Source organism: Stegostoma tigrinum, chromosome 24 (genome assembly GCF_030684315.1).
Source record: "Stegostoma tigrinum isolate sSteTig4 chromosome 24, sSteTig4.hap1, whole genome shotgun sequence".
NCBI classification, from domain to species: Eukaryota; Metazoa; Chordata; class Chondrichthyes; order Orectolobiformes; family Stegostomatidae; genus Stegostoma; species Stegostoma tigrinum.
The window spans coordinates 7,612,650-7,635,074 of NC_081377.1; the positions used below are offsets into that span (position 1 = coordinate 7,612,650).

The 22,425-nt window shown below is 43.4% G+C and overlaps 1 protein-coding gene across 1 annotated transcript in view; it reads right to left on the reverse strand.

Moving 5' to 3' along the window:
• The window catches only part of maneal (mannosidase endo-alpha like), a 75,346-nt gene that overhangs the window by 21,199 nt on the left and 31,722 nt on the right, over window positions 1-22,425 (reverse strand). The window contains exon 2 of the mRNA XM_059654261.1: window positions 5,125-5,234. Coding sequence (XP_059510244.1) covers window positions 5,125-5,234 — 110 coding nt within the window. The remainder of the gene's footprint in view (window positions 1-5,124; window positions 5,235-22,425) is intronic.

Consider the following 22,425-nt stretch of genomic DNA (forward strand, 5'->3'; position numbering starts at 1 on the left):
ATGGAAGGGGGAGTTAAAATGGTTTGTGACCAGAAGGTGTTGTCGTTAGCACAGATGCTCCGCAAATCAGTCACAGAGTTTGCGCTTGGTGTCACCGATGTAGAGCAACAGTTACAGTAGACCAGGTTGGAGGATGTACAGGCGAATCCTGTTGGATTTGGAAAGATTGTCTGGGACCTTGGCTGGAGATGAAAGGGGAGGTGCAGGGGCAGGTCTAGCATTTCCTGCAGTTGCAGGGAAAGGTGCCAGATGTGGTGGGGTTGGTGGGGAGTATGGAGCAGACGAGAGAGTCATGGAGTGAGTGGTCCCTACGAAAGGCAGATATGGGAGCAGAGGGGAATATCTCTGGTCGTGAGGTTGGATTGTAGGTGGCGAAAATGGCGGAGAATGATGCGCTGGATGCAGAAGCTGGTGGAGTGGTACATGCGGACCAGGGGTCTCTGCCCTTATTTTAGTTGGGGGAGGGTGTTTGATGGCAGAAGTGCAGGAAATGCAAGAGATGCGGTCAAGGGCATTATGAATCAATGGACAGGTGATGTTGGAGTCCTTGAAGTAGGAGAATGTCTGGGAGAGAAATGCTCCATTTTGGGAGCAGATGTGGCAGAGGCGGAGGAGGAGTTGGGAGTATGGCATCGCATTCTTGGAGGATGGTTGAAAGGAGATGTAGTCAAGGTGAGTTTGAAATCGATGTCGGTGTTCAGATGGTTACCAGACACGGAGACAGAGAGGTCCAGGAAGGAGAGGGAGCTATTGGAGATGGTCCAGGTGAATTTGAGGTTGGGGTGAAAGGTTTTAGTAAAGTTGATGAACTAGCGCTGATACAGTCATCAATGTAGTGGAAGATGAGGTGAGGGACGGTGCCATGTATCCTACGAAGAGGCAGGCATAGCTTGGATTCATACAAGTGCCCATAGCCCCCCCCCTTTAGTTTGTAGGAAGTGGAAGGAGTAAAAGGAAAAGTTGAGGGTTAGGACAAGTTCTGTCAAGTGCATGAGGGTGGAGTGCCCGTTAGATTATTGAAAATATTCAATATCTTTCAAAATTTAATTCTTCCAAATCATGATTAAAATTTGTTTTTGTAAGATTTCATTTTCCTCATAGGCTCATACCCTTCTCACACTAGGGAATTTTTATAAATTGTTTTACACCCCCTCCAACCCATGAATCTTCTGAGTACAAGCAAAGGTAAACAGTTGTAGAGGAACTTTCGAGTAACATTGTAACCACAAATACTGCCCACCTTTTTCTACACTAAAGCACACTATCAGTGAGTCCATTTGATGAACCTAAAGGAAAAGAACTTGAGTTGCTGACTTCACAGGTGTGTGTGAGAGAGAACGAGATGGACAGACAAGAAGGAACATGGAGGGATGTGATCACATTGGAAGCAGGTCTTGAAGAACACGCAGTCGACAGCAAGAAAGATGAGATAAAAATAAAACACCAAAAGTTAAAGGAACAATTGTTCTTCACAGGAAGGAAGAAGGAGCAGGAAACAAAGACAACACAGAAGGTAAAAATAATGCTGAAGTGAAATAATGCTGGACATCTCAAGTAACAGTGGAAAATACTGAGCATACCCCATTGTGGGTTTGAAGGTCAGTCATCTCAGCTCAAATCATCTCTGCAGGAGTTCCTCAGGGTCATGGCCTAGACCCAAACATCTTCAGCTGCTCTATCAATGACCTTTCCTCCAGCAAGAGATTAGAACTGCGGATGTTCATCGATAATTGCACAATGTTCAGCAGTTATATGCCACATGTCAAATGCTGAAACAGTCCATATTCAGGTGCAACAACACCTGGACAATATTGAGAATTGGGCTGACTAGTGGCAAGTAACATTCATGCCAAACAAATGCCACATAGTGAACATCTCCAACAAGAGAGAATATCATCACCCCTTGACATTCAGTGGCATTGCCATCACTTGATACCCCACCATCAACATCCTGGGGGGTTACCATTGACCAGAAACTGAACTGTAAACTGTACTCATCACTTAAATACTAAGCCTCAAGAGCAGGACAATGGCTAGGAATCCTGCAGCAAGTAATTTTCCTCCTGACTCCCAAATACCTAACCACCCTGTCAAGGTATCAGTCAGCAGTGTGATGGAATATTCCCCACTTGCCTGGCTGGGTGCACCTCCAACAACACTCAAGAAGCTTAAGATTATCCAAGACAAAGCAGCTCTCTTGACGGGTACCACGTCCACAAGTACCTACTACCCCCACCACCAATCCCCCCACCACCAATGCTTGGCAGCGGCAGCAAGTACTATCTACACGATGGGCTGCAGAAATTCACCAAAGCTCCTTAGATGGCATCTTCCAAACCCACGACCACTCCCATCTCAAAAAAACAAGGGGAGCAGAAGCGGGGGATATCAACACTTGCAAGGTCCCCTCCAAGCCCCTCACTGTCCTAACTTGGAATTACAGCACCGTTCCTTCAGTGCCACTGGGTCAAACTCCTGGAACTCCCTCCCTTACAGCACTATGATCTACCAAAAGGACTACAGCAGTTCAAGAAGGTAGCTCACCACCGCCTTCTCGAGGGCAATTAGGGAGGGGCAATAAGTGCTGGCACAGTCAGTCACACCCACATCTCAACAATGAACTTAAAGAAAAAGCCAGACAGCATCTGTGGAGAGAGAGACAGAGTTAACATTTCAGGTCAATGACTGTCATCAGAACCAAGTAAAATTAGACATAGCTGACAGGTGTGGAGCTGGATGAACACAGCAGGCCAGCAGCATTTTAGGAGCACAAAAGCTGATGTTTCGGGCCTAGACTCTTACCAAGCAGAGGCTTGGAGACCGCTTTGCAGAACACCTACACTCGGTTCACAATAAACAACTGCACCTCCCAGTCGCAAACCATTTTAACTCCCCCTCCCATTCCTCAGACGACATGTCCATCATGGTCCTCCTGCAGTGCCATAATGATGCCACCCGAAGGTTGCAGGAGCAGCAACTCATATTCCGCTTGGGAACCCTGCAGCCCAATGGTATCAATGTGGACTTCACCAGCTTCAAAATCTCCCCTCCCCCCACTGCATCCCAAAACTAGCCCAGCTCGTCCCCGCCTCCCTAACCTGTTCTTCCTCTCACCTATCCCCTCCTCCCACCTCAAGCACCACTTCCATCTCCTTCCTACTAACCTCATCCCGCCTCCTTGACCTGTCCATCCTCCCCGGGCTGACCTATCCCCTCCCCACATCCCCACCTATACTCATCTCTACTGGCTCCATCCCCACCCCTTTAACTTGTCTGTCTCCGCTCCACCTATCTTCTCCTCTATCCATCTTCGATCCACCTCCCCCTCTCTCCCCATTTATTTCAGAACCCTCTCCCCCTGCCCCTTTCTGATGAAGGGTCTAGGCCCGAGACGTCAGCTTTTGTGCTCCTGAGATGCTGCTTGGCCTGCTGTGTTCATCCAGCTACACACTTTGTTATCTCGGATTCTCCAGCATCTGCAGTTCCCATTATCTCTGAAACAATGTTAGACATAGAATGGGTTTTAAGTAAGTCAAAGAGAGCAGAATGGGGGGAAAGAAAACAAAAGTGAAGATGACAGGGTAGACAGCAGGGCCTTAAATGAAGTGACAGAGAGTTGGCGGTGCAGGGTCAAAGGGAATGATTGTGAGATAAGTGAAGAAACTAAAGGTGTGTGCTGAGAAGGTGTAAGAGGCAGGATTATTAACAGCTGTCCACTGGAAGAAAACTGAAGAGAGAGAAACTAAAGCCGGCAAAGAAAAAGGAGCCAAAATGGGATGATGTGAAATTGCTGAACTCAATATTGTGTCTGGAAGGCAGTAATTGAAGAATGAGTTTTTTTTTTGCTTTGAGTTAATGTTTAATTTCATTTGGACCCTGTAGGAGACTTAGCTCACAGAGTTCATTGAATGGGAGCAAATGGGAAAATTAAAGAGTCAGAAGGCTGAAAGCTCAGGTCACACTTTCAGGTTAAACTGAGGACACCCCCACATCTCTGTTACACTGAATGGAAAGAAGTACAAGGAAATCAGTTTTCATTCCTTCCTCCATGCCTGAATGCACATTCTTCTATGTTCACTGCTCAGAGCGTTTCCTCCCAGTACAGATCAGGGATTTCTTTGCAAAATGCATTTGTTCAGTCTGAGCATTCATCCCCTTCTGTTTTAATTCTTTATTTCGCATGCTGGCTTCTCTGTCTTTGGCCTCCTCAGTACTCCAGTGGGGCACAATGTTGTCTCACAGAGTAGCAGTTAGATGTAGTTCTTGGGGCTAAAGAGATCAAAGAGTAGGAAAAAATGGGAAAACCGTGTCCTGAGTTAGATGATTAGCCATGACCATATTCAATGGGGAAGCAGTCTGAAAGGGCATGGCCTAATCTTGCTTCTATTTATTATGTTTCTATGTCTTTAGCTCATCTTTACAGCATTCTGCACTCAACAGCAAGTTCAACATCTTCAAATTTTAAAGCGAAACAGAAACTGCTGGGACAACTCAGCCAGTATGGCAGCATTCGCGGAGAGAAAGCAGAGTTAATGGTTTGGGTCCAGTTACCCTTCTTTAGAACTGATTGTAACTGGGAAAAGGTTGTATGTGTGCTAACGAAAGGTTGGTTGTGGGAGGGAGGAATAAACAATAGGTGGAAATCACAATTATCTATCAATGCATGGCTAACGTTAATTTTAGAGAGTATTTAGTATTGGTTTGATTTTTGCATAATAAAAGCTCTTTGGTCTGAAACTGTGGAATTTTGTGGCTTCATTTTTTCTGTAAAGAAACAGGAATTTGAATTTCTTCTTTATCTGATAAATTGATTGGTTTTGACCAAGAGCTAAAGAAATGTTGCTGTCATACCTTCATCCTCTCTAATTAATTTCCTCCTTCATCCTGAGAAATTATGCCTTCTCTCGGTTTCTTCCAGATGCTACCACTTTTTATTATCTACTAGCACATTTTCATATTCACATTCAGCCCCTCAAATTTCCCTTTTTCTAAAAGAAAATCTCCTCCAATTCCTTTGATCTCCTTGAAAAAGATGAGGAAATCATCTCAGGCACCATAAAGTGAATATGTGCTACTGAGAAGTCGATGTGTGCTTAAAACGTTGCTGGCCATCCTTTGTCATACCTTTAAACTGTATCTGTCTGCAGCAGCGAGTATGGCAGGTACCAGGTCATCCACTGGTTCGCTGTTGTTGTCTTCTAATCCAGAAGGATACCAAGACAACACCAATACACCTGGATTTGGAAGAGAGAGAGCATAGTGATGATCACACAGAAGGAAAATTGATTTCTTATCTGATTGGCACTAAAAACTATATTCTTTGGATAACCGCATTCTTTTGATTGAAACTAATGTGGTGGCTGTGATTATATCACAACGATTCAATGTGCTCTGTTACTCATGGATGACATTTGCGGCATTGACATTGAGGGCGTCGCAGTGGCTCAGTGGTTAGAACTGCTGCCCTACAGTGCCAGGGACCTGGGTTTGATTCCACGCTTATGTGGAGTTTGCACGTTTTCCCTGTGGATTTCTTCGCACAGCCCAAAGATGTGCAGGTTATGTGGATTGGCCATGCTAAATTGCAATAGCGTCTAGGCATGTACAGGCTTCGTGGATTAGCCACAGGAGATGCAGGGTTACAGAGACATGGTAGGGGGATGAGTCTGGGTGGGATGCTCTTCAGAGGGGTAATATCGACTCAATGGGCCAAATGGCCTGCTTTCACATTGTAGGGATTGTATGACAGTTGCCCAGGGCTCTTGGGTTACTGCATAATGTCATGTCAGATCTATTGGCAAATGTCTTGCTGTCAGTTGGTTGTTTTCACAATTATGACAAGATGTGGCACTGGCAAATTGCACTTCAACTCAGTGGTCTGTTAGCCCATTCCACAGTGCAGTTAAGATACAACCACATTGCAGTGGGACTGGAGTCACATGGAGGCCAGACTGAGTAAAGATGGCAGATTTCTGTCCCTAAAGGATCACTAGTAAAACAGATAGGTTTTTAAAACAATTAATCATGCACACCATCACTGAAACTGTTACTGAGACTGCTTTCAATTCCAGATTTGTTTTCAAATTTTCATTCACTTATTAATTTAAATTTAAATTCTGCCAGCTGCCATGAAGGGATTGTAGCACATATTGCTCAAGCTTTAGGCTACTCTGATTCTCTAAACCAGTGTCACCCTTGGTATTCCCATGGATATATGAAGACAATCACCAAAACCAGCAGTTTGCAAGTCAAGCTACTGCAGCGTTTGTGGAAACATAGAAAATAGGTGCAGGAAGATGTCATTTGGCCCTTTGAGCCTGCACCACCATTCAATGTGGCTGTCCATGCAATTTCAGTATCCCATTCCCACCTTCCAGACTCCTTGATCCCTTTACCTCCTAGGGCCACGTTCAGCTCCCCCTTGAATATATCTAATAATTTGGCCCCAACAGCTTCCCACGGAAGAGAATTCCACATTCTCACAATGTTCTGTGTGAAGAAATTCTTCCTCATCATGGTCCTGAATGGCTTACCCTTAGTCTTAGTGATCCCTAGTTCTGGGCCTCTCCAACGTTGGGAACATTTTTCCCTCATTTAACCTGTGCAGCCTATCAGGATTTTATATGTTCTATGAGATCCTCCTCATTTTCCTAAATTCCCATGAGAACAAGTTCAGTTGATCCAATCTTTCTTCCCATGTAATTCCTGCCATCCTGGGAATCAGTCTGATGAGCCTTTGCTGGACTCCCTCAATAGTAAGAAAGTCCTTCATCAGACTAGGAGACCAAAACTGCACACAATACTCAAGGTGTGGCCTCATCAAGGCCTTTCATGTTTGACCAATGTAGAGTGGAGACACTTTTTCATAGACACAGACTCGCTTATCCAAATCAGGACCGGTTGCACACATGTTGGCAAAGCTAGATCTTACCAATGCTCACCCATCCAAGGGGAAGCTGGAATTAGCTGAGATTAGAGTTTTAATGTTTATACCACTTTATATCATACCACAATTTAAGAAAGAAAGAACTTTCATTTACATAGTTGTCTTCAGATTCTCAGTATATTCAAAAGCACTTTACAGCTAATTAAATACATTGGAAGTACAATGACTGTTATACTGTAGGAAATGTACTGCAATTTTTCATATATCAGTGTTGGAATAGCCACTTTTTTTTGTGATGCTGATTAAACGTTGGCCAGGGCCTCCAAGGAAAACTCCCTTGATCATCAAAATAATGTCACGGGATTTTTTTATATCACCTGAGCGGATTGGAATCAAAGATGGCAGCTCCCCCCGTACAGACGGCTTCATGACTGCACTGGGAACGTCAGTGTGAATTATATTCCCACACTGGGGTAGAGCTTAATTCGCATCTTCTGCACTAAGATGCATCCAGTTTCGTGGGGACGAATGTGTGGCTCCCGAACCGACCCATCTTTGAAACATTGGTTACACTGAATTTTCAGAAAATTTTCCTTCACCGTGCTTCAGACCAGCAATGAAATTGAACGGCAGATCTGACTCAAGGGGCTGAATGGCCAATTTATGCTCCCAATTTTTGATCCATTCTTAAGTAAAATCGGCGTTCTGCGTATCATGTCATCTAACCATGAGTGTCACATGAAAGCATGCACACTAATCCACAAGTGAAAACAGAACACAGTTTAAACCATCCCTCTGCCTGCTGTATTAACTCAATATGATTATAATTATGCAGCTGTTGCCTGGGGCTTTTCCCCGCTTGGTCAAAACATTGATAAAATGAACAGCTTAATCTTACTGAGGAGGTTTAATTCAATTGCAAATACAACAACCTGCTCTTAAAACTCTGCTCACATGTTGACAACTATTACAAATTCTACCACAGCACGCAAGTCAAGCTCAATATCAACAGGACATTCTAACTTTGTGAGGAGCTAATCTCTATAGATGGACCAAGTTTTGTTTTGAAATCCATTCATTAGTTATTAAGATATTTTGGAGAAAAACAGATTTACATGCAAAAGCGAAAATAAAGCCTCAGTGGCAGTAATAATAAAAGTCACTCTGACCTTGGCAACCCTTGTTTGAAAAAGGGCAGACCTTTTGCAAAATGTCTTCCCTTCTCTTTCTGAGAGGTAAGCTGATTAAAAACTACAAATTACTGAAAGGAATAGACAGGGTGGATGCTGTGAAGATGTTTCTCCCTGGCGGGGGTACCCAGTAACAAGCGGGGCATCAGCAGTTTCGATAGGCTCTGATTCTTGGCGGTTTTGGCAAGCCCCCAGTCCTCACACTTTCGACAGACCCCTTGGTCTTGGCATTTTCAAGAGGGCCCCCGCCCCTCAGAAGTTGGAGAAGGCATCGGTCCTCGGCAATTGGGCAGGCCCTGGTCTTCAGACATTTTATGAAACCGAGAGGCCATGGAATGAACAAAAAATGATATTTGTCTTAACTTTGTTTCCTCTTTTAAATATATATGTATGTAATTAAGTTGTGTTGTTTTTGTTGCAACTTATGCATATTTTCCTGTAATTTCACAAATACAATTGACAATATCCGTCTGTCTAAAAACTCGGCCAAAATGGTGCTTTTTCAATAGTTGCCATGTTGATTGGTATTAATGGGCAACTGCTCCATAATTGGCAGCGGTACAACAAGTATGGCAATGGGGCAAGTGCTGGAAAGTGAAATTAGTGAAGATAGTCTGGCGCAGACTTCATGGGCCAAAGGATCTCTTCTGTGCTGTGTGACTCTAAGACTAAGTAGGGTACTGGTGAGTCAATTGGAGCAGATGTACTGTTGGTGGTCTTGATGCTGTGCTGGCCATCAAGAACAGGGAAGCACTTTAATCAATAAAAGAGTGGTTGTGGTGTTGAGGTAGCATTGATGAGCATGTGTGTCGTGTGTGTAGGCCGGCAAGTTAATTGTTGATATAGCAGATTTGTTTTGGATCTTGTTTTGGTGCTTTGAAAATCACTGCAAAGAAGGGATGAATTGAAGAAGAAAGTTGAGAATTTTAAGATGGCACATTCACATTCATCGCAAATCCAACCTGGGAATAATTGTGTGTGGGATGTGGAGAGTCAAATGACCATTAATCGGTTAGCAAGTGTGATGCCTGATGTAAGTAAGTAAATTATTTTACAATCTTTTGTCAAATGATAGAGGTCAGGCATGATGTTCATGACATTTCATTTACATTATTATAGATACCCCTACAGTACAGAAAGAGCCATTCGGCCCATTGAGTCTGTCCTGACCTTCCAAAGAGCACATGTTTGGACTGTGGGAGGAAACTGAAGCACCTGGAGGAAACCCCACATGGACACGGGGAGAATGTACAAACTCCACAACAGTCACCCAAGGCTGGAATCAAACTCTGGTCCCTGGTGCTGTAAGACAGTGGTGCTAGCCGCTGAGCCACGGGTGCTGCCTCTGTTAGCCCTGTAACCTTCCCTGGAGTGTTGCAGGGAGTAAGGGGTTGGAGGTTGGGTATGGAATTCTACCCAAGATTACAAAACTGTCAGAGGCTTCTGTAAAGTATGATTTAGTGCAATTCACAATGAAAAACTAAAATAAGTCAAGTTCACTACTGCAATGTTATTGGGCTAAATTTTCTTACTGCTGACTTTGAAGTGATGTAAGTGAGTATGCACGGTTGGAACAGTGTTTAGTTCCAACATTAGCATTGCTGGCACAGCTCACAAATTAGAACTGTAATGCAGCTGGGAGCCTCACTGCAGTTTATGGGCCGAAATAAGTTAATCATTGATGTGAAATATGGGCTTCACCTCCAATTAGCTCTCATTCAGATCTCCTTAGCAAGCCTGCGAGGACTTACTTCAGTGTAAAACAGATTTTCTACAGAATTGATACATTTATCTAGAACACACAAAATATCCTGTGGTAAGATTTATTATGCAAACTGTCACTTTAGATTGACAAATAATAGGACAGATGAAGCACATTTCTAAGGTTTTCTCAACACTCAATGTGGCCAGTTCAGGAGTGAACATAGAACATAGAACATTACAGCACACTACAGGCCCTTCAGCCCTCGATGTTGTGCCGACCTGTCATACCGATCTCAAACCCATCTAACCTACACTATTCCATGTACGTCCATACACTTATCCAATAACGACTTAAATGTACCTAAAGTTGGCAAATCTACTACCGTTGCAGGCAAAGCATTCCATTCCCTTACTACTCTCTGAGTAAAGAAACTACCTCTGACATCTGTCCTATATCTTTCACCCCTCAATTTAAAGCTATGCCCCCTCGTGCTCGCCGTCACCATCCTAGGAAAAAGGCTCTCTCTATCCACCCTAGCTAACCCTCTGATTATTTTATATGTTTCAATTAAGTCACCTCTCAACCTTCTTCTCGCTAATGAAAACAGCCTCAAGTCCCTCAGCCTTTCCTCGTAAGACGTTCCCTCCACACCAGGCAACATCCTAGTAAATCTCCTCTGCACCCTTTCCAAAGCTTCCATATCCTTCTTATAATGCGGTGACCAGAACACCACACAATACTCCAAGTGCGGCCGCACCAGAGTTTTGTACAGCTTCACCATAACCTCTTGGTTCCGGTATTAATAAAAGCTAAAACACTGTATGCCTTCTTAACTGCCCTGTCAACCTGGGTGGCAACTTTCAAGGATCTGTGTACATGGACACCGACATCTCTCTGCTCATCTGCACTACTAAGAATCTTACCATTAGCCCTGTACTTTGCCTTCCGGTTACTCCTACCAAACTGCATCACCTCACACTTGTCTGCATTTAACTCCATTTGCCACATCTCAGTCCAGCTCTGCAGCTTATCTATGTCTCTCTGCAACCTACAGCATCCTTCATCACTATCCACAACTCCACCGACCTTAGTCTGCAAATTTACTAACCCATCCTTCTATGCCCTCATCCAGGTCATTTATAAAAATGACAAACAGCAGTGGACCCAACACCGACCCTTGCGGTACACCACTAGTAACTGGTCTCCAGGATGACCATTTCCCATCAACTACCACCCTCTGTCTTCTTTCAGCAAGCCAATTTCCGATCCAAACTGCTATCTCCCACAATTCCATTCCTCCGCATTTCGTACAATAGCCTATTGTGGGGAATCTTATCGAACGCCTTGCTGAAATCCATATACACCACATCAACCGGTTTACTCTCATCTACCTGTTTGGTCACCTTCTCAAAGAACTCAATAAGGTTTGTGAGGCACGACCTTCCCTTCACAAAACCGTGCTGACTATTACCTTCCCTTCACAAAACCGTGCTGACTATTACCTTCCCTTCACAAAACCGTGCTGACTATTACCTTCCCTTCACAAAGCCGTGCTGACTATTACCTTCCCTTCACAAAACCGTGCTGACTATTACCTTCCGTTCACAAAACCGTGCTGACTATTACCTTCCCTTCACAAAACCGTGCTGACTATTACCTTCCCTTCACAAAACCGTGCTGACTATTACCTTCCCTTCACAAAACCGTGCTGACTATTACCTTCCCTTCACAAAACCGTGCTGACTATTACCTTCCCTTCACAAAACCGTGCTGACTATTACCTTCCCTTCACAAAACCGTGCTGACTATTACCTTCCGTTCACAAAACCGTGCTGACTATCCCTTCCCTTCACAAAACCGTGCTGACTATTACCTTCCCTTCACAAAACCGTGCTGACTATCCCTTCCCTTCACAAAACCGTGCTGACTATTACCTTCCGTTCACAAAACCGTGCTGACTATTACCTTCCCTTCACAAAACCGTGCTGACTATCCCTTCCCTTCACAAAACCGTGCTGACTATTACCTTCCCTTCACAAAACCGTGCTGACTATCCCTTCCCTTCACAAAACCGTGCTGACTATCCCTTCCCTTCACAAAACCGTGCTGACTATTACCTTCCCTTCACAAAACCGTGCTGACTATTACCTTCCCTTCACAAAACCGTGCTGACTATCCCTTCCCTTCACAAAACCGTGCTGACTATCCCTTCCCTTCACAAAACCGTGCTGACTATTACCTTCCGTTCACAAAACCGTGCTGACTATCCCTTCCCTTCACAAAACCGTGCTGACTATTACCTTCCCTTCACAAAACCGTGCTGACTATCCCTTCCCTTCACAAAACCGTGCTGACTATTACCTTCCCTTCACAAAACCGTGCTGACTATTACCTTCCGTTCACAAAACCGTGCTGACTATCCCTTCCCTTCACAAAACCGTGCTGACTATAAGAGGCACTTAAATTGATTGCATCACATGAACAATTATCACATACATTTGCCTGACTTTGCAGATTGTTGCAGGGATGCATGAGCAACCCCCATTCTATTAACCTCTGTTGAATCCCATTGATACCAAGCCCTTTCTAATCATTTGCAAGAGATAGAATTTTTCACCGTGGAACCATATCTTTCCCACAGTTTGGAATTTTCAGGATACTCCTTTCCATTTAATCTAAAGTTATGGAATTGCAGACCGAAAGAAAGACCTTGGGCAGCCTTAACTATATTGTGGCACCAGCAATCACACTTCGAGTCGTAGAGTCAAACAGCACAGAAACAGACCCTTCGGTCCAACCAGGCCATGCCGAACATAATCCCAAACTAAATTAGTCCCACACGCCTGCACCTGGCCTATATCCCTCCAAACCTTTCCTATTCATGTACTTATCCAAATGTCTTTTAAACATGGTATTTTGTATCCGCATCCACGACTTCCTCAAGAAGTTCATTCCACATGCAAGCCACTCTCAGTGTTAAGCAAGTTACTATTGATCCTGAGAAACTCTGTAAGAAGAGGAATCTGTTACAGAGCTGTCTAAAAGATTTCTTGATCTGATTGGCCATCCCATGAAGGCGGTTTTAGTGATAGACTTTGAAGAGACTGAGGCAAATTGCCCCAGTTACTGTAAACCTGTCAGCCATCAATGTTACTGATCGAATGTAACATGCACAATACCTATACACTGTTACATACAGTACTGATCAATACTGCAGCATGCCAATCTTTAATTTGATCATTTGAAGTCCAGGTTGTTTCTCCTTTCCCTTCTGCCTGGGCTGTTTTAGGATGTAGAGGTAGGGAATCATGATTGTCTAGTTCTGTCCTGGAGGAGGCCTTTTCTCCAGTTCCCTTTTAACTACTGCTTTTTTTGACATCAAGGCAACATTCACGAAATTACAATTGTAGTCAGGCAAAGAAGTGCTTCTCAAATGCATTTGGCAAATCCAGCAGATGTAAATACTTACTTCATGTCGATCAATGTCATTTGATAAAAATGTGATATTTTTATATTCCCTGTTTAACAAAGCAAAATATTTCAAATTGTTTCACAAAAATATATCTGATATTTACTGATATCCACAAAGAATCTCAAGCTGAGCCAAAGGAGATGACATTAGAATGGGTGACCAAATCTTTGGTCAGAGATAATGGGAATTGCAGATGCTGCAGAATCTGACTGGGAGGTGCAGTTGTTTATTGTGAACCGAGGGTAGGCACATCTGCCAATGTGGTATACTGCATCTGCTGTACCCGGTGTGGCCTCCTCTACATCAGGGAAACCAAGCAGAAGCTTGGGGACCGCTTTGCAGCACACCTACGTTCAGTTCACAATAAACAACTGCACCTCCCAGTCACGAACCATTTCAACTACCCCTCCCATTCTATACACGACACATCCATCCTGGACCTCCTGCAGTGCCACAATGATGCCATCCGAAGGTTGCAGGAACAGTAACTCATATTCCGCTTGGGAACCCTGTATCCCAAAGATATCAATGTGGATTTCAAAAGCTTCAAAATCTCCCCTCCCCCCACTGCATCCCAAAACCAGCCCAGCTCGTCCCTGCCTCCCTAACCTGTTCTCCCTCTCACCTATCCCCTCCTCCTTCCACCTCAAGCCGCACCTCCATTTCCTACCTACTAACCTCATCCCACCCCCTTGACCTGTCTGTCCTCCCCGGACTGACCTATCCCGTCCCTACCTCCCCACCTACATTCACCTTCACTGACTCCATCCCCGCCCCATTAACTTGTCTGTCTCCTCTCCACCTATCTTCTCCTCTCTCCATCTTCGATCCGCCTCCCCCCTCTCCCTATTTATTTCAGAACCCTCTCCCCTCATTCCTTTTCTGATGAAGGGTCTAGGCCCAAAACGTCAGCTTTTGTGCTCCTCAGATGCTGCTTGGCCTGCTGTGTTCGTCCAGCTTCACACTTTGTTATCTTTGGTCAAAGAAACTGGTTTAAGCAAAATTTTCAAATAAGGAGTGTGTTGGGGAGGCAAGAGAGTTGGGCAAGGCGCTTTCAGTCCTTGAGGCCTCTACAATAGAAGCCATGGCTGTCAAAGGTGGGGTGTTGTAACCTGGGGGAGCAGAAGATACCAGAATTGGAGGAATGGAAAGCAAACAAAGACAGGACTCATACAATAAATGGTAGGGCCTTGGGTGGTGTTGAGGAACAGACAAACCTAACAGTTCAGGTACAAAATTCTTTGAAATTTGCACGGCAGGTGGACAGGATGGTTAAGAAGGTGTTCAACATGCTTGTCTTCATTGCTGAGACCTTTGAGTATAAGAGTTGGGATGTCATGTTGAGGTTGTGCTGGACATTGGTTAGCCCTCTTCTGGAGTTCTGTGGCCAGTTCTGGTCGCCCTGATGTAGGAAGGATATTTTTAAACTGGAGAAATTTCAGAGAAAAATTAACCGTTGCTGAGAATGGAGGATTTGAGATATGAAGATAGACTGGATAGACTGCCACTTTTTACACTTAAGCATAGGACGTTAAGGGGTGACCATATTGCAGTTTATAAAATCATGAGGGGCATAGATGAGTGAATGACAAGAGTCTTTTCCCGAGTATGGGCAACACTAGAGGGAATATTTTTAACATGAGGAGACACAGATTGAAAAAAGATATGAGTGGCAACTTTTTTTACACTGAGAGTGGTTCAAGTGCAAAATGAACTTCCAGAGGAAGTGGTGGATGCGGGAGTAGTTACAATGTTTAAAAGACATTTGGACAAGTTCATGAATAGGAAAGGTTTGGAGAGATATGGGCCACGCACAGGCAGGCGGGGCTAGTTTAGTTTGGGAACATAGTCGGCATGGACTGGTTGGATTGAAGGGTCTGTTTCCATGCTGTATGACTCTATGATTCTTGGTTGAATATAGTATTGCAGAGGCTTTGAGACAGAGACAGGTTGAAGCCATGAAGGACGTTGACTCCAAGTTCGAGAACTTGTAAATCAAACTGATGAGAGCAAAGGTGTGGCTTTTTCAGTCATCACCTCATTGAAAGGTGAGGAATTGAGCAACATAATTCAGCTGGTAAGGCATGCCTGCTCTTCCCATATTAGGAGAAGCAGACCTGCAGTTAGCATCATGTTAACATAATTATGACTGAAATCACTAATACTAGTTTAGGCCAGCCAAAAAGATCAACATTTCGGTAGCTAGCCCCTTATTGGCTCCTGCCTCAAATTTACCTGTATCACCATTGGTAGATAAATAATCCCAACAGCTCACCAAAAGTAAGTTGTTCACTGGGCTCTGCTGAGCTGGAGATTCAAAACATGCCAGTCATTTGAGATATCACAGAATATGGGAATGATTCTCAAATATTTTCATCAGAACCCCCCAAATCCCACCCAATGGATCATTTCCTAGCTCTTATTGTCCTCACAATTGTTTGTCTCTGTAAAAAAGACCTCAAAATAAATAGGAAATTACGGAAACTATAAATATTTTATTGCTTAGTTAGCACAAAATATAACATATTTACGTGCAATGATTTTACTAACCTCATAAGTAAATTATTAATATATGTCAGAAACAAAAGCATTACTACCGTACTACACATTCGCAACATTTTAATGTGTGTTATAAAATTGTCGCAATAATCCTCTTTTGAGAAACTAACGCTTGTCTCACATCCCTATTAATCAAAGACAATTAACAGTTACACAAATCTTGCTTGTAATCCTTACATGTCTATTGCCTGTGCTTATTATAACTTGTGTCATGTACGTGGGAGATAGTCTGATTATGGGATGGCATGCAATTTGTGCTGATGAAGGTTACGAACTGTTCTACATATGACCTCCAAAGAGAAGATTGCAGGGTTATTTCAATGTGAGATTTAATTATAAGGTGATGTCTATAAAAGGAGATTTAATTATAAGATGGTCCAACTGTGAGGAATTTAATTCCTGAGTGATTTAAGTGTAAGGAGATTTAAAGGCGAGTTGATCCAGTTCTGGGGTCTGTGTCTGAAGAGAAACATAAAATATAGAACATAGAACATAGAACATAGAACATAGAACAGTACAGCACAGAACAGGCCCTTCAGCCCACAATGTTGTGCCGACCATTGATCCTCATGGATGCACCCTCAAATTTCTGTGACCATATGCATGTCCAGCAGTCTCTTAAATGACCCCAATGACCTTGCTTCCACAACTGCTGCTGGCAACGCATTCCATGCTCTCACAACTCTCATATATTGAGGGACAATGGGAAAAAGGTTTTCAGAAGATCTATAAGCAGGAGTAGGCAATTCAAGCCATTGAGCCTGCTCCACCATTTAATGATCATGACTGATCTCATCTCAAACTCAACTCCACTTTCCTGCCCACTCTCGATAACTAAATAGAAATCTGTCCTGGGGTTCACTGCATTTTAGACTATTGAATTCCACAGGTTCACAACCCTTAGTAAGAAGTAAGTTCACCTCATTTCTACTTTGAATCTGCCACTCCTTGGCCTAAAACCATGATGACTTGTTCTAAATTGCCCCAACAAGATGCTCTAAGTTTATTTTGACAATCCTCTTTAGCATTTTACATACCTCAATTCGATCTCATTTCAGTTTTCTAAACTCCGGCAAGTATATGTCTAAATTGCACAATCTCTTCCCACTTCAAAAGCCTGTCCTCTCTGGGATTAATCTACTGAACCTAGTTCATACAAACTATTAAATAAATGAAAACCGAAAGAACTACGGATGCTGTGAATCAGAAACTAAAACTGAAATTGCTGGAAAAGCTCAGTAGGTCTGGCAGCATCTTTGAACAGAAATCAAAGTTAATGTTTTGAGTCCAGTGACCTTTCGTCAAAACTGATGGCAGCTAGAAAAATGTTGGTTTTTTTTATGCTGTTGATAGAGTGGGATGAGGGGGTAAGGAGTAAACGATAGGTGGAGATAGAGCCCAAAGAGAGAGAAGAACAGCTGGACACGCAAAGGAGTGGATAACAATCTCGCCTGGAGGCTGAATAGCTGTTAATGGGGACTATTAGTGGCTAACAATGGGTCATGTGGGCAGCACGATGGCTCACTGGTTAGCACTGCAGCCTCACAGTGCTAGGGACCCAGGTTTGATTCCACCCTCAGGTGACTGTCTGAGTGGAGCTTGTACATTCTCCCCGTGTCTGCATGGGTTTCCTATGGTGCTCTGGTTTTCTCCCACAGTCCAAAGATGCGCAGGTTAGGTGGACTGGCCATGCTAAATTACCCATAGCGTCCAGGGATGTCTAGATTAGGTGGGTTATAGTGGGATGGGTCTGGACGGGATGCTCTGAGGGTCAGTGTGGACTTGTTTCCATACTGTAAGGATTCTAGGATAGTAAGTAATAGCAGACCATGTGATGATAAGGCCCAGTGTATGTGGGGGTGGGAGTAAAGACATGGGAGAGCTCTAAGCCTGAAAATTGCTGAACTTAATATTAAGAAGACTGTAGAGTTCCCAAGCAAAAAATGAAGTGCTGTTCTTCCAGCTTGTGCTGAGCTTCACTGGAGTATTGCAGCAAGCCTGAGACAGAGATGTTGGTCACGCCACAGGGCGGTGTGTTAAAGTGGCAAGCATTGTGAAGAATTGAGACTGGAGCTAACCTGTTGCAAATGAAGCTTTGATAACATGGTGTGAAGCTGGATGAACACAACAGGCCAAGCAGCATCAGAGGAGCAGGAAAGTTTGACGTTTCGGGTCAAGACCCTTCTTCTTAGGAAGGGTGTTCATCCTGTGTTCATCTAGCTTCACACCGTGTTATCTCAGGTTCTCCAGCATCAGCAGATCCTACTATCTCTGTAGCAAATGAAGCTTTGTTCGAGTGGGTATATTTGGAAAGCCTGATGATTGCCACGGTGACAAGGGTGAGAATTGCTCTTATGTTAAGGAGGAAATCAGACTTTACAATTTCAGGTATGCCTGTACTTGCAGAAAATATTGGGGCACTTGTTAATTTTGATCATCAATAGCTGGGGTTTTCTTATCTGTATTAAACCATTAGAGAATTCAGGCCTGAGGCGTGTAGTGCCACAAGGAGCTTTCGTGTAACAAAAAGGGTGAAAGTGTAAGACTTGAAAAATATACGTGAGTGTTTGACTACAATGTGAGAACTGATCGCGTGAAGAATGGGATCAGACTGTGTCAGCAGCAGTTGGATAAAGATGCCTGTGTGTGTGTGTGTGTGTGTGTGTGTGTGTGTGTGTGTGTGTGTGTGTGTGTGTGTGTTACTGTGTATATGTGTCCTGTGACCGTACCTGAGTGTACCTAACCATGAGGTAATGGAACTGAGGGGTGAATGCTAATAATTTCATCAAGCACCACTCTTTCTGCTGTTGCCATGAGAACTTAGCAGGGATGTTGTGACTGTATTGAGGTCAGCCAGATGGACCTCATAGAATATGAGGTCCCTGATTGGGGCTGTTAACCTGGTCTGATCAGGGCTGACAGACATAAATAGGAGTGTTAGAGGTTCTGTTCACCCTGAGACCTGGCTCTGAGGGAGTTAGATCAGTTTCAAGCACTTGCCATGCATAAATAAAGGGTGACTTAGTGACAGGATACCAGCCTCTGCGCAGTTATTTCATGACAGCATCGCTTTAGATCTTGAAGGAGCCAGGCCCATCATCTAGATGTCACTCACTGTTTTAGTAACAATTTCTATCATAGCAATGTAGCTTGCAGCTGATTACTATCAGGCAATAAGCTATACCTTGTTTAAGACAAGAGCCTTTTTGTGTTTGTACATCTGTGTGTGTGTGTTTATGCACCTTGGTGTTTATATGTCTCTGCGTGTGCCTATGCCTGTGAATTGTGTAAAATCTATATCTCAAGGCCCAATTCTTGTAACTCTGAGTCTATGGCTTTGTGCTTGCAGGGCCAGACTTTGACTGCTGAAGCCAAGATCTCAGTTTGGGAAATTTTCCGACTTGCTGGGCTTCAGACTAAAATCCCCAAATTGTGAGAATTTTGCTACAGCATGGGGGCAGGATTAGTGTTGAATGAAGTCTAACGAGACACGAGGGTGGACAAGAGCTGAGGCAGTTTGGGGTCTAGTTAGAAGTGCAGAGATGGAGTTGTGAATGGACTCTCTAGCCTCAAATAATGATTGATCTTGCTAATGCTGATCTCACCTAGGGCACGCCCTGTGCAAAGTAACCTGTTCTTCTGTCTAAGTTGTTTTGATCTGTCCATCCTTGCTTACTAAGATCTGCCTGTACTGCTCGTAAACAAAGCTTTTTACTGTACTTCAAAACATGTGACAATAAATCAAACAATGAATCAATCAATCAGTAATGCTTTCCACAAATGGCAATTTGCTGATCTTCAAATGGCTTGACTTTCTTTGGTGGAAGGATTGGCCCTGTTGATTTTCATCACATTGGCTGATTACTGGTCGATACTCATTTTGTTGCCATGTTGCATGATTTATCGATTAAAAATTGTTGTTGAAGCTTTACAATAAAAGATTTTGCTTTGCCATTGAAATGGAAAACTGTTAAAGTTTCTTCTGTTCTAAGTGGCATTTTCAACTTAAAGTTTGGTTTTCCTTTTCCAATATAGTGTCCTCATTGCAATGAAAATATTACTTTTCCAAGGTCGATAGAAGATTTCCAATAGATTTCATGGTAGAAATTTTCTCAAAATGGCTTCAATTGATTTTTTTTGACTGCATCAAAAATGGCTGCCAAGATGTCACTTGTGCCTATTTTCTCGACATTAGAGATAGTTTTTACTAAATTTAATCCCACCTGATCAGATTTGAGTTTTATTTTACTTTGCCTACATTCTTATTGCTATTTTAACAATTAAAATCAATAAAGCTTCTTAGTCACTGATTGAAAGTCGCATTTTTCCCCAAGTCATAAAAAATAATACAGATTTAATTAAGAGATAATGGGAACTGTAGATGCTGGAGAATCCAAGATAACAAAGTGTGGAGCTGGATGAACACAGCAGGCCAAGCAGCATCTCAGGAGCACAAAAGCTGACATTTCGGGCCTCGACCCTTCATCAGAGAGGGGGATGGCGAGAGGGTTCTGAAATAAATAGGGAAGAGGGGAGGTGGACCGAAGATGGAGAGAAAAGAAGATAGGTGGAGAGGAGAGTATAGGTGGGGAGGTGGGGAGGTGGGGAGGGGATAGGTCAGTCCAGGGAAGACGGACAGGTCAAGGAGGCGGGATGAGGTTAGTAGGTAGGAAATGGAGGTGCGGCTTGAGGTGGGAGGAAGGGATGGGTGACAGGAAGAACAGGTTAGGGAGGCAGAGACAGGCTGGGCTGGTTTTGGGATGCAGTAGGGGAAGGGGATGAGCTGGGCTGGTTGTGTGATGCAGTGGGGGGAGGGAACGAACCAGCCCAGTAGAAACAGCAGAAACAGGCTATGTTAACATTCTGCACCATATTCAGATTGCCATTTTGAGTTTGTGCTTCCCTCCTGTGTTTCCCTACCTGACTCTGGGTAAGTTCTCAAGGGCAACTAGGGATTGGTAATAAATGCCGGCCAGCCAGCGACATTCCCGTCCCATAAAACAAAACTGGCCCTATGTTCATATCACTCCAGTCTTCAAACGTTCCATTACCTTGCTACTAGTAGCAGTGTTTCAGCAATTTATCACTTGAGCACAGGAAACTTCTCAATAAATCCTTCTAACTCCCTTAATATCCTCCTTAGAAATCATGTGCTTGATCAAACCCTACATTTTTGACTTAGAGCTCATTTTTCTTGACTACTCTTCTGTGAAGAGCTTTGGAGCATCCTTCTACATCAAAAACATTGTAGAAATGCAAATTGTTTTTCCATGACATTCATAACTATAATAAAATGTTCTTTGTCTATTAGTTTAACAAAAGTGTCAACCCACCTACACTAAAGCTTACAGTAAAACAGCAGATATTGAGGTACTTAATCACTAGTGTTACACAGTAAGATTTCAATGTAACAAACAAATAAAATGACCCGAGAATTCCCTGGAGCATTTTACAGCCATTTAACTACTCTTCTTGTAGCACAGTCATTGTCCTGTTGTAGGAAAAGGAACAGTATCTTATTCACTGTGGGCTCTCACAATCGGCAATGTAATAATAATGGATGTGGCTTAGTTTAAAGGGTTAAATATTGGCCAATGCACCAGGGGCAGCTCCACCTCTTCTCCAAAATAGTGCCTGGGGTCATTGGTAATCACATAGTAGGCAGCTCAGTTTAATTTCTGATTTGAAAGGTGGGACCTGTTACAATGCAGCACTCCTTTGAGGATTAAGAGTCAGTCTAAAGAGGAGCAAAGGATGGCAGCTTAATACCAATGGACATAGATAGGTTACAGGGAGCATACAGGGAGGGAGAAAAAAACTGAGGCATAGCATTATTGGTGCAAAAATCAATTACTGAGGTACAGATAGAATTACTGGGCAGTTGTCTTTTCACTGAAAAATTGGCAATTTGAAGGGTAGAGGGCACATTTTTAGGGTGATAGGAGAGAGATTTAAAAAAGACATTAGAGGTAATTTTTGTTTTACAAAGATGGTGGTTTGCGTGTGGAATGAACTTCCTGAGTAAGTGGTAGATGCAGATACAATTATAATATTTAAAAGACATTTGGATAGGTACGTGAATAAGAAAGGTTTGGAGGGATATGGGTCAGGAGAAGGCAGGTGGGAGTAGTATAGTTTGGGATTATGTTCAGCATGAACTGGTTAGACTGAAGGGTCTGTTTCTGAGCTGTATGACTCTGTGATTCTACAGCTCTGAGGAGGGATGGCTTACTCAATGAGGCATCATAATGGAGTCATTTGGGTTGAGCTCAGAACCAGAAAAATGGCAGCGACATTGCTGGGCATGTATTGTGGACATCCAAAATAATGGGAGAGAGTGAGAACAGCGAATGTATCAGCAATGCCTGAGTGCTAAAGCAATAGAGCAAAAATAGATCAAGTTGTCAACCTCCTAAATATCACACAGTGTGAAAGGCTCAGAGGGCACAACATTCTTGAACAGCAGAAAAGAGATTTTTAGCTAGCGCATGACAAGCTCAATGAGAAGTAGGACAATTGTAGGTTTGCTCTTAGGAAAGGAAGCTTGGCAGGTGGATGAAGTCGCAATGGATGACTATCGTGGAGTTAGTGAGCGTAACACCGTTAGATTTAG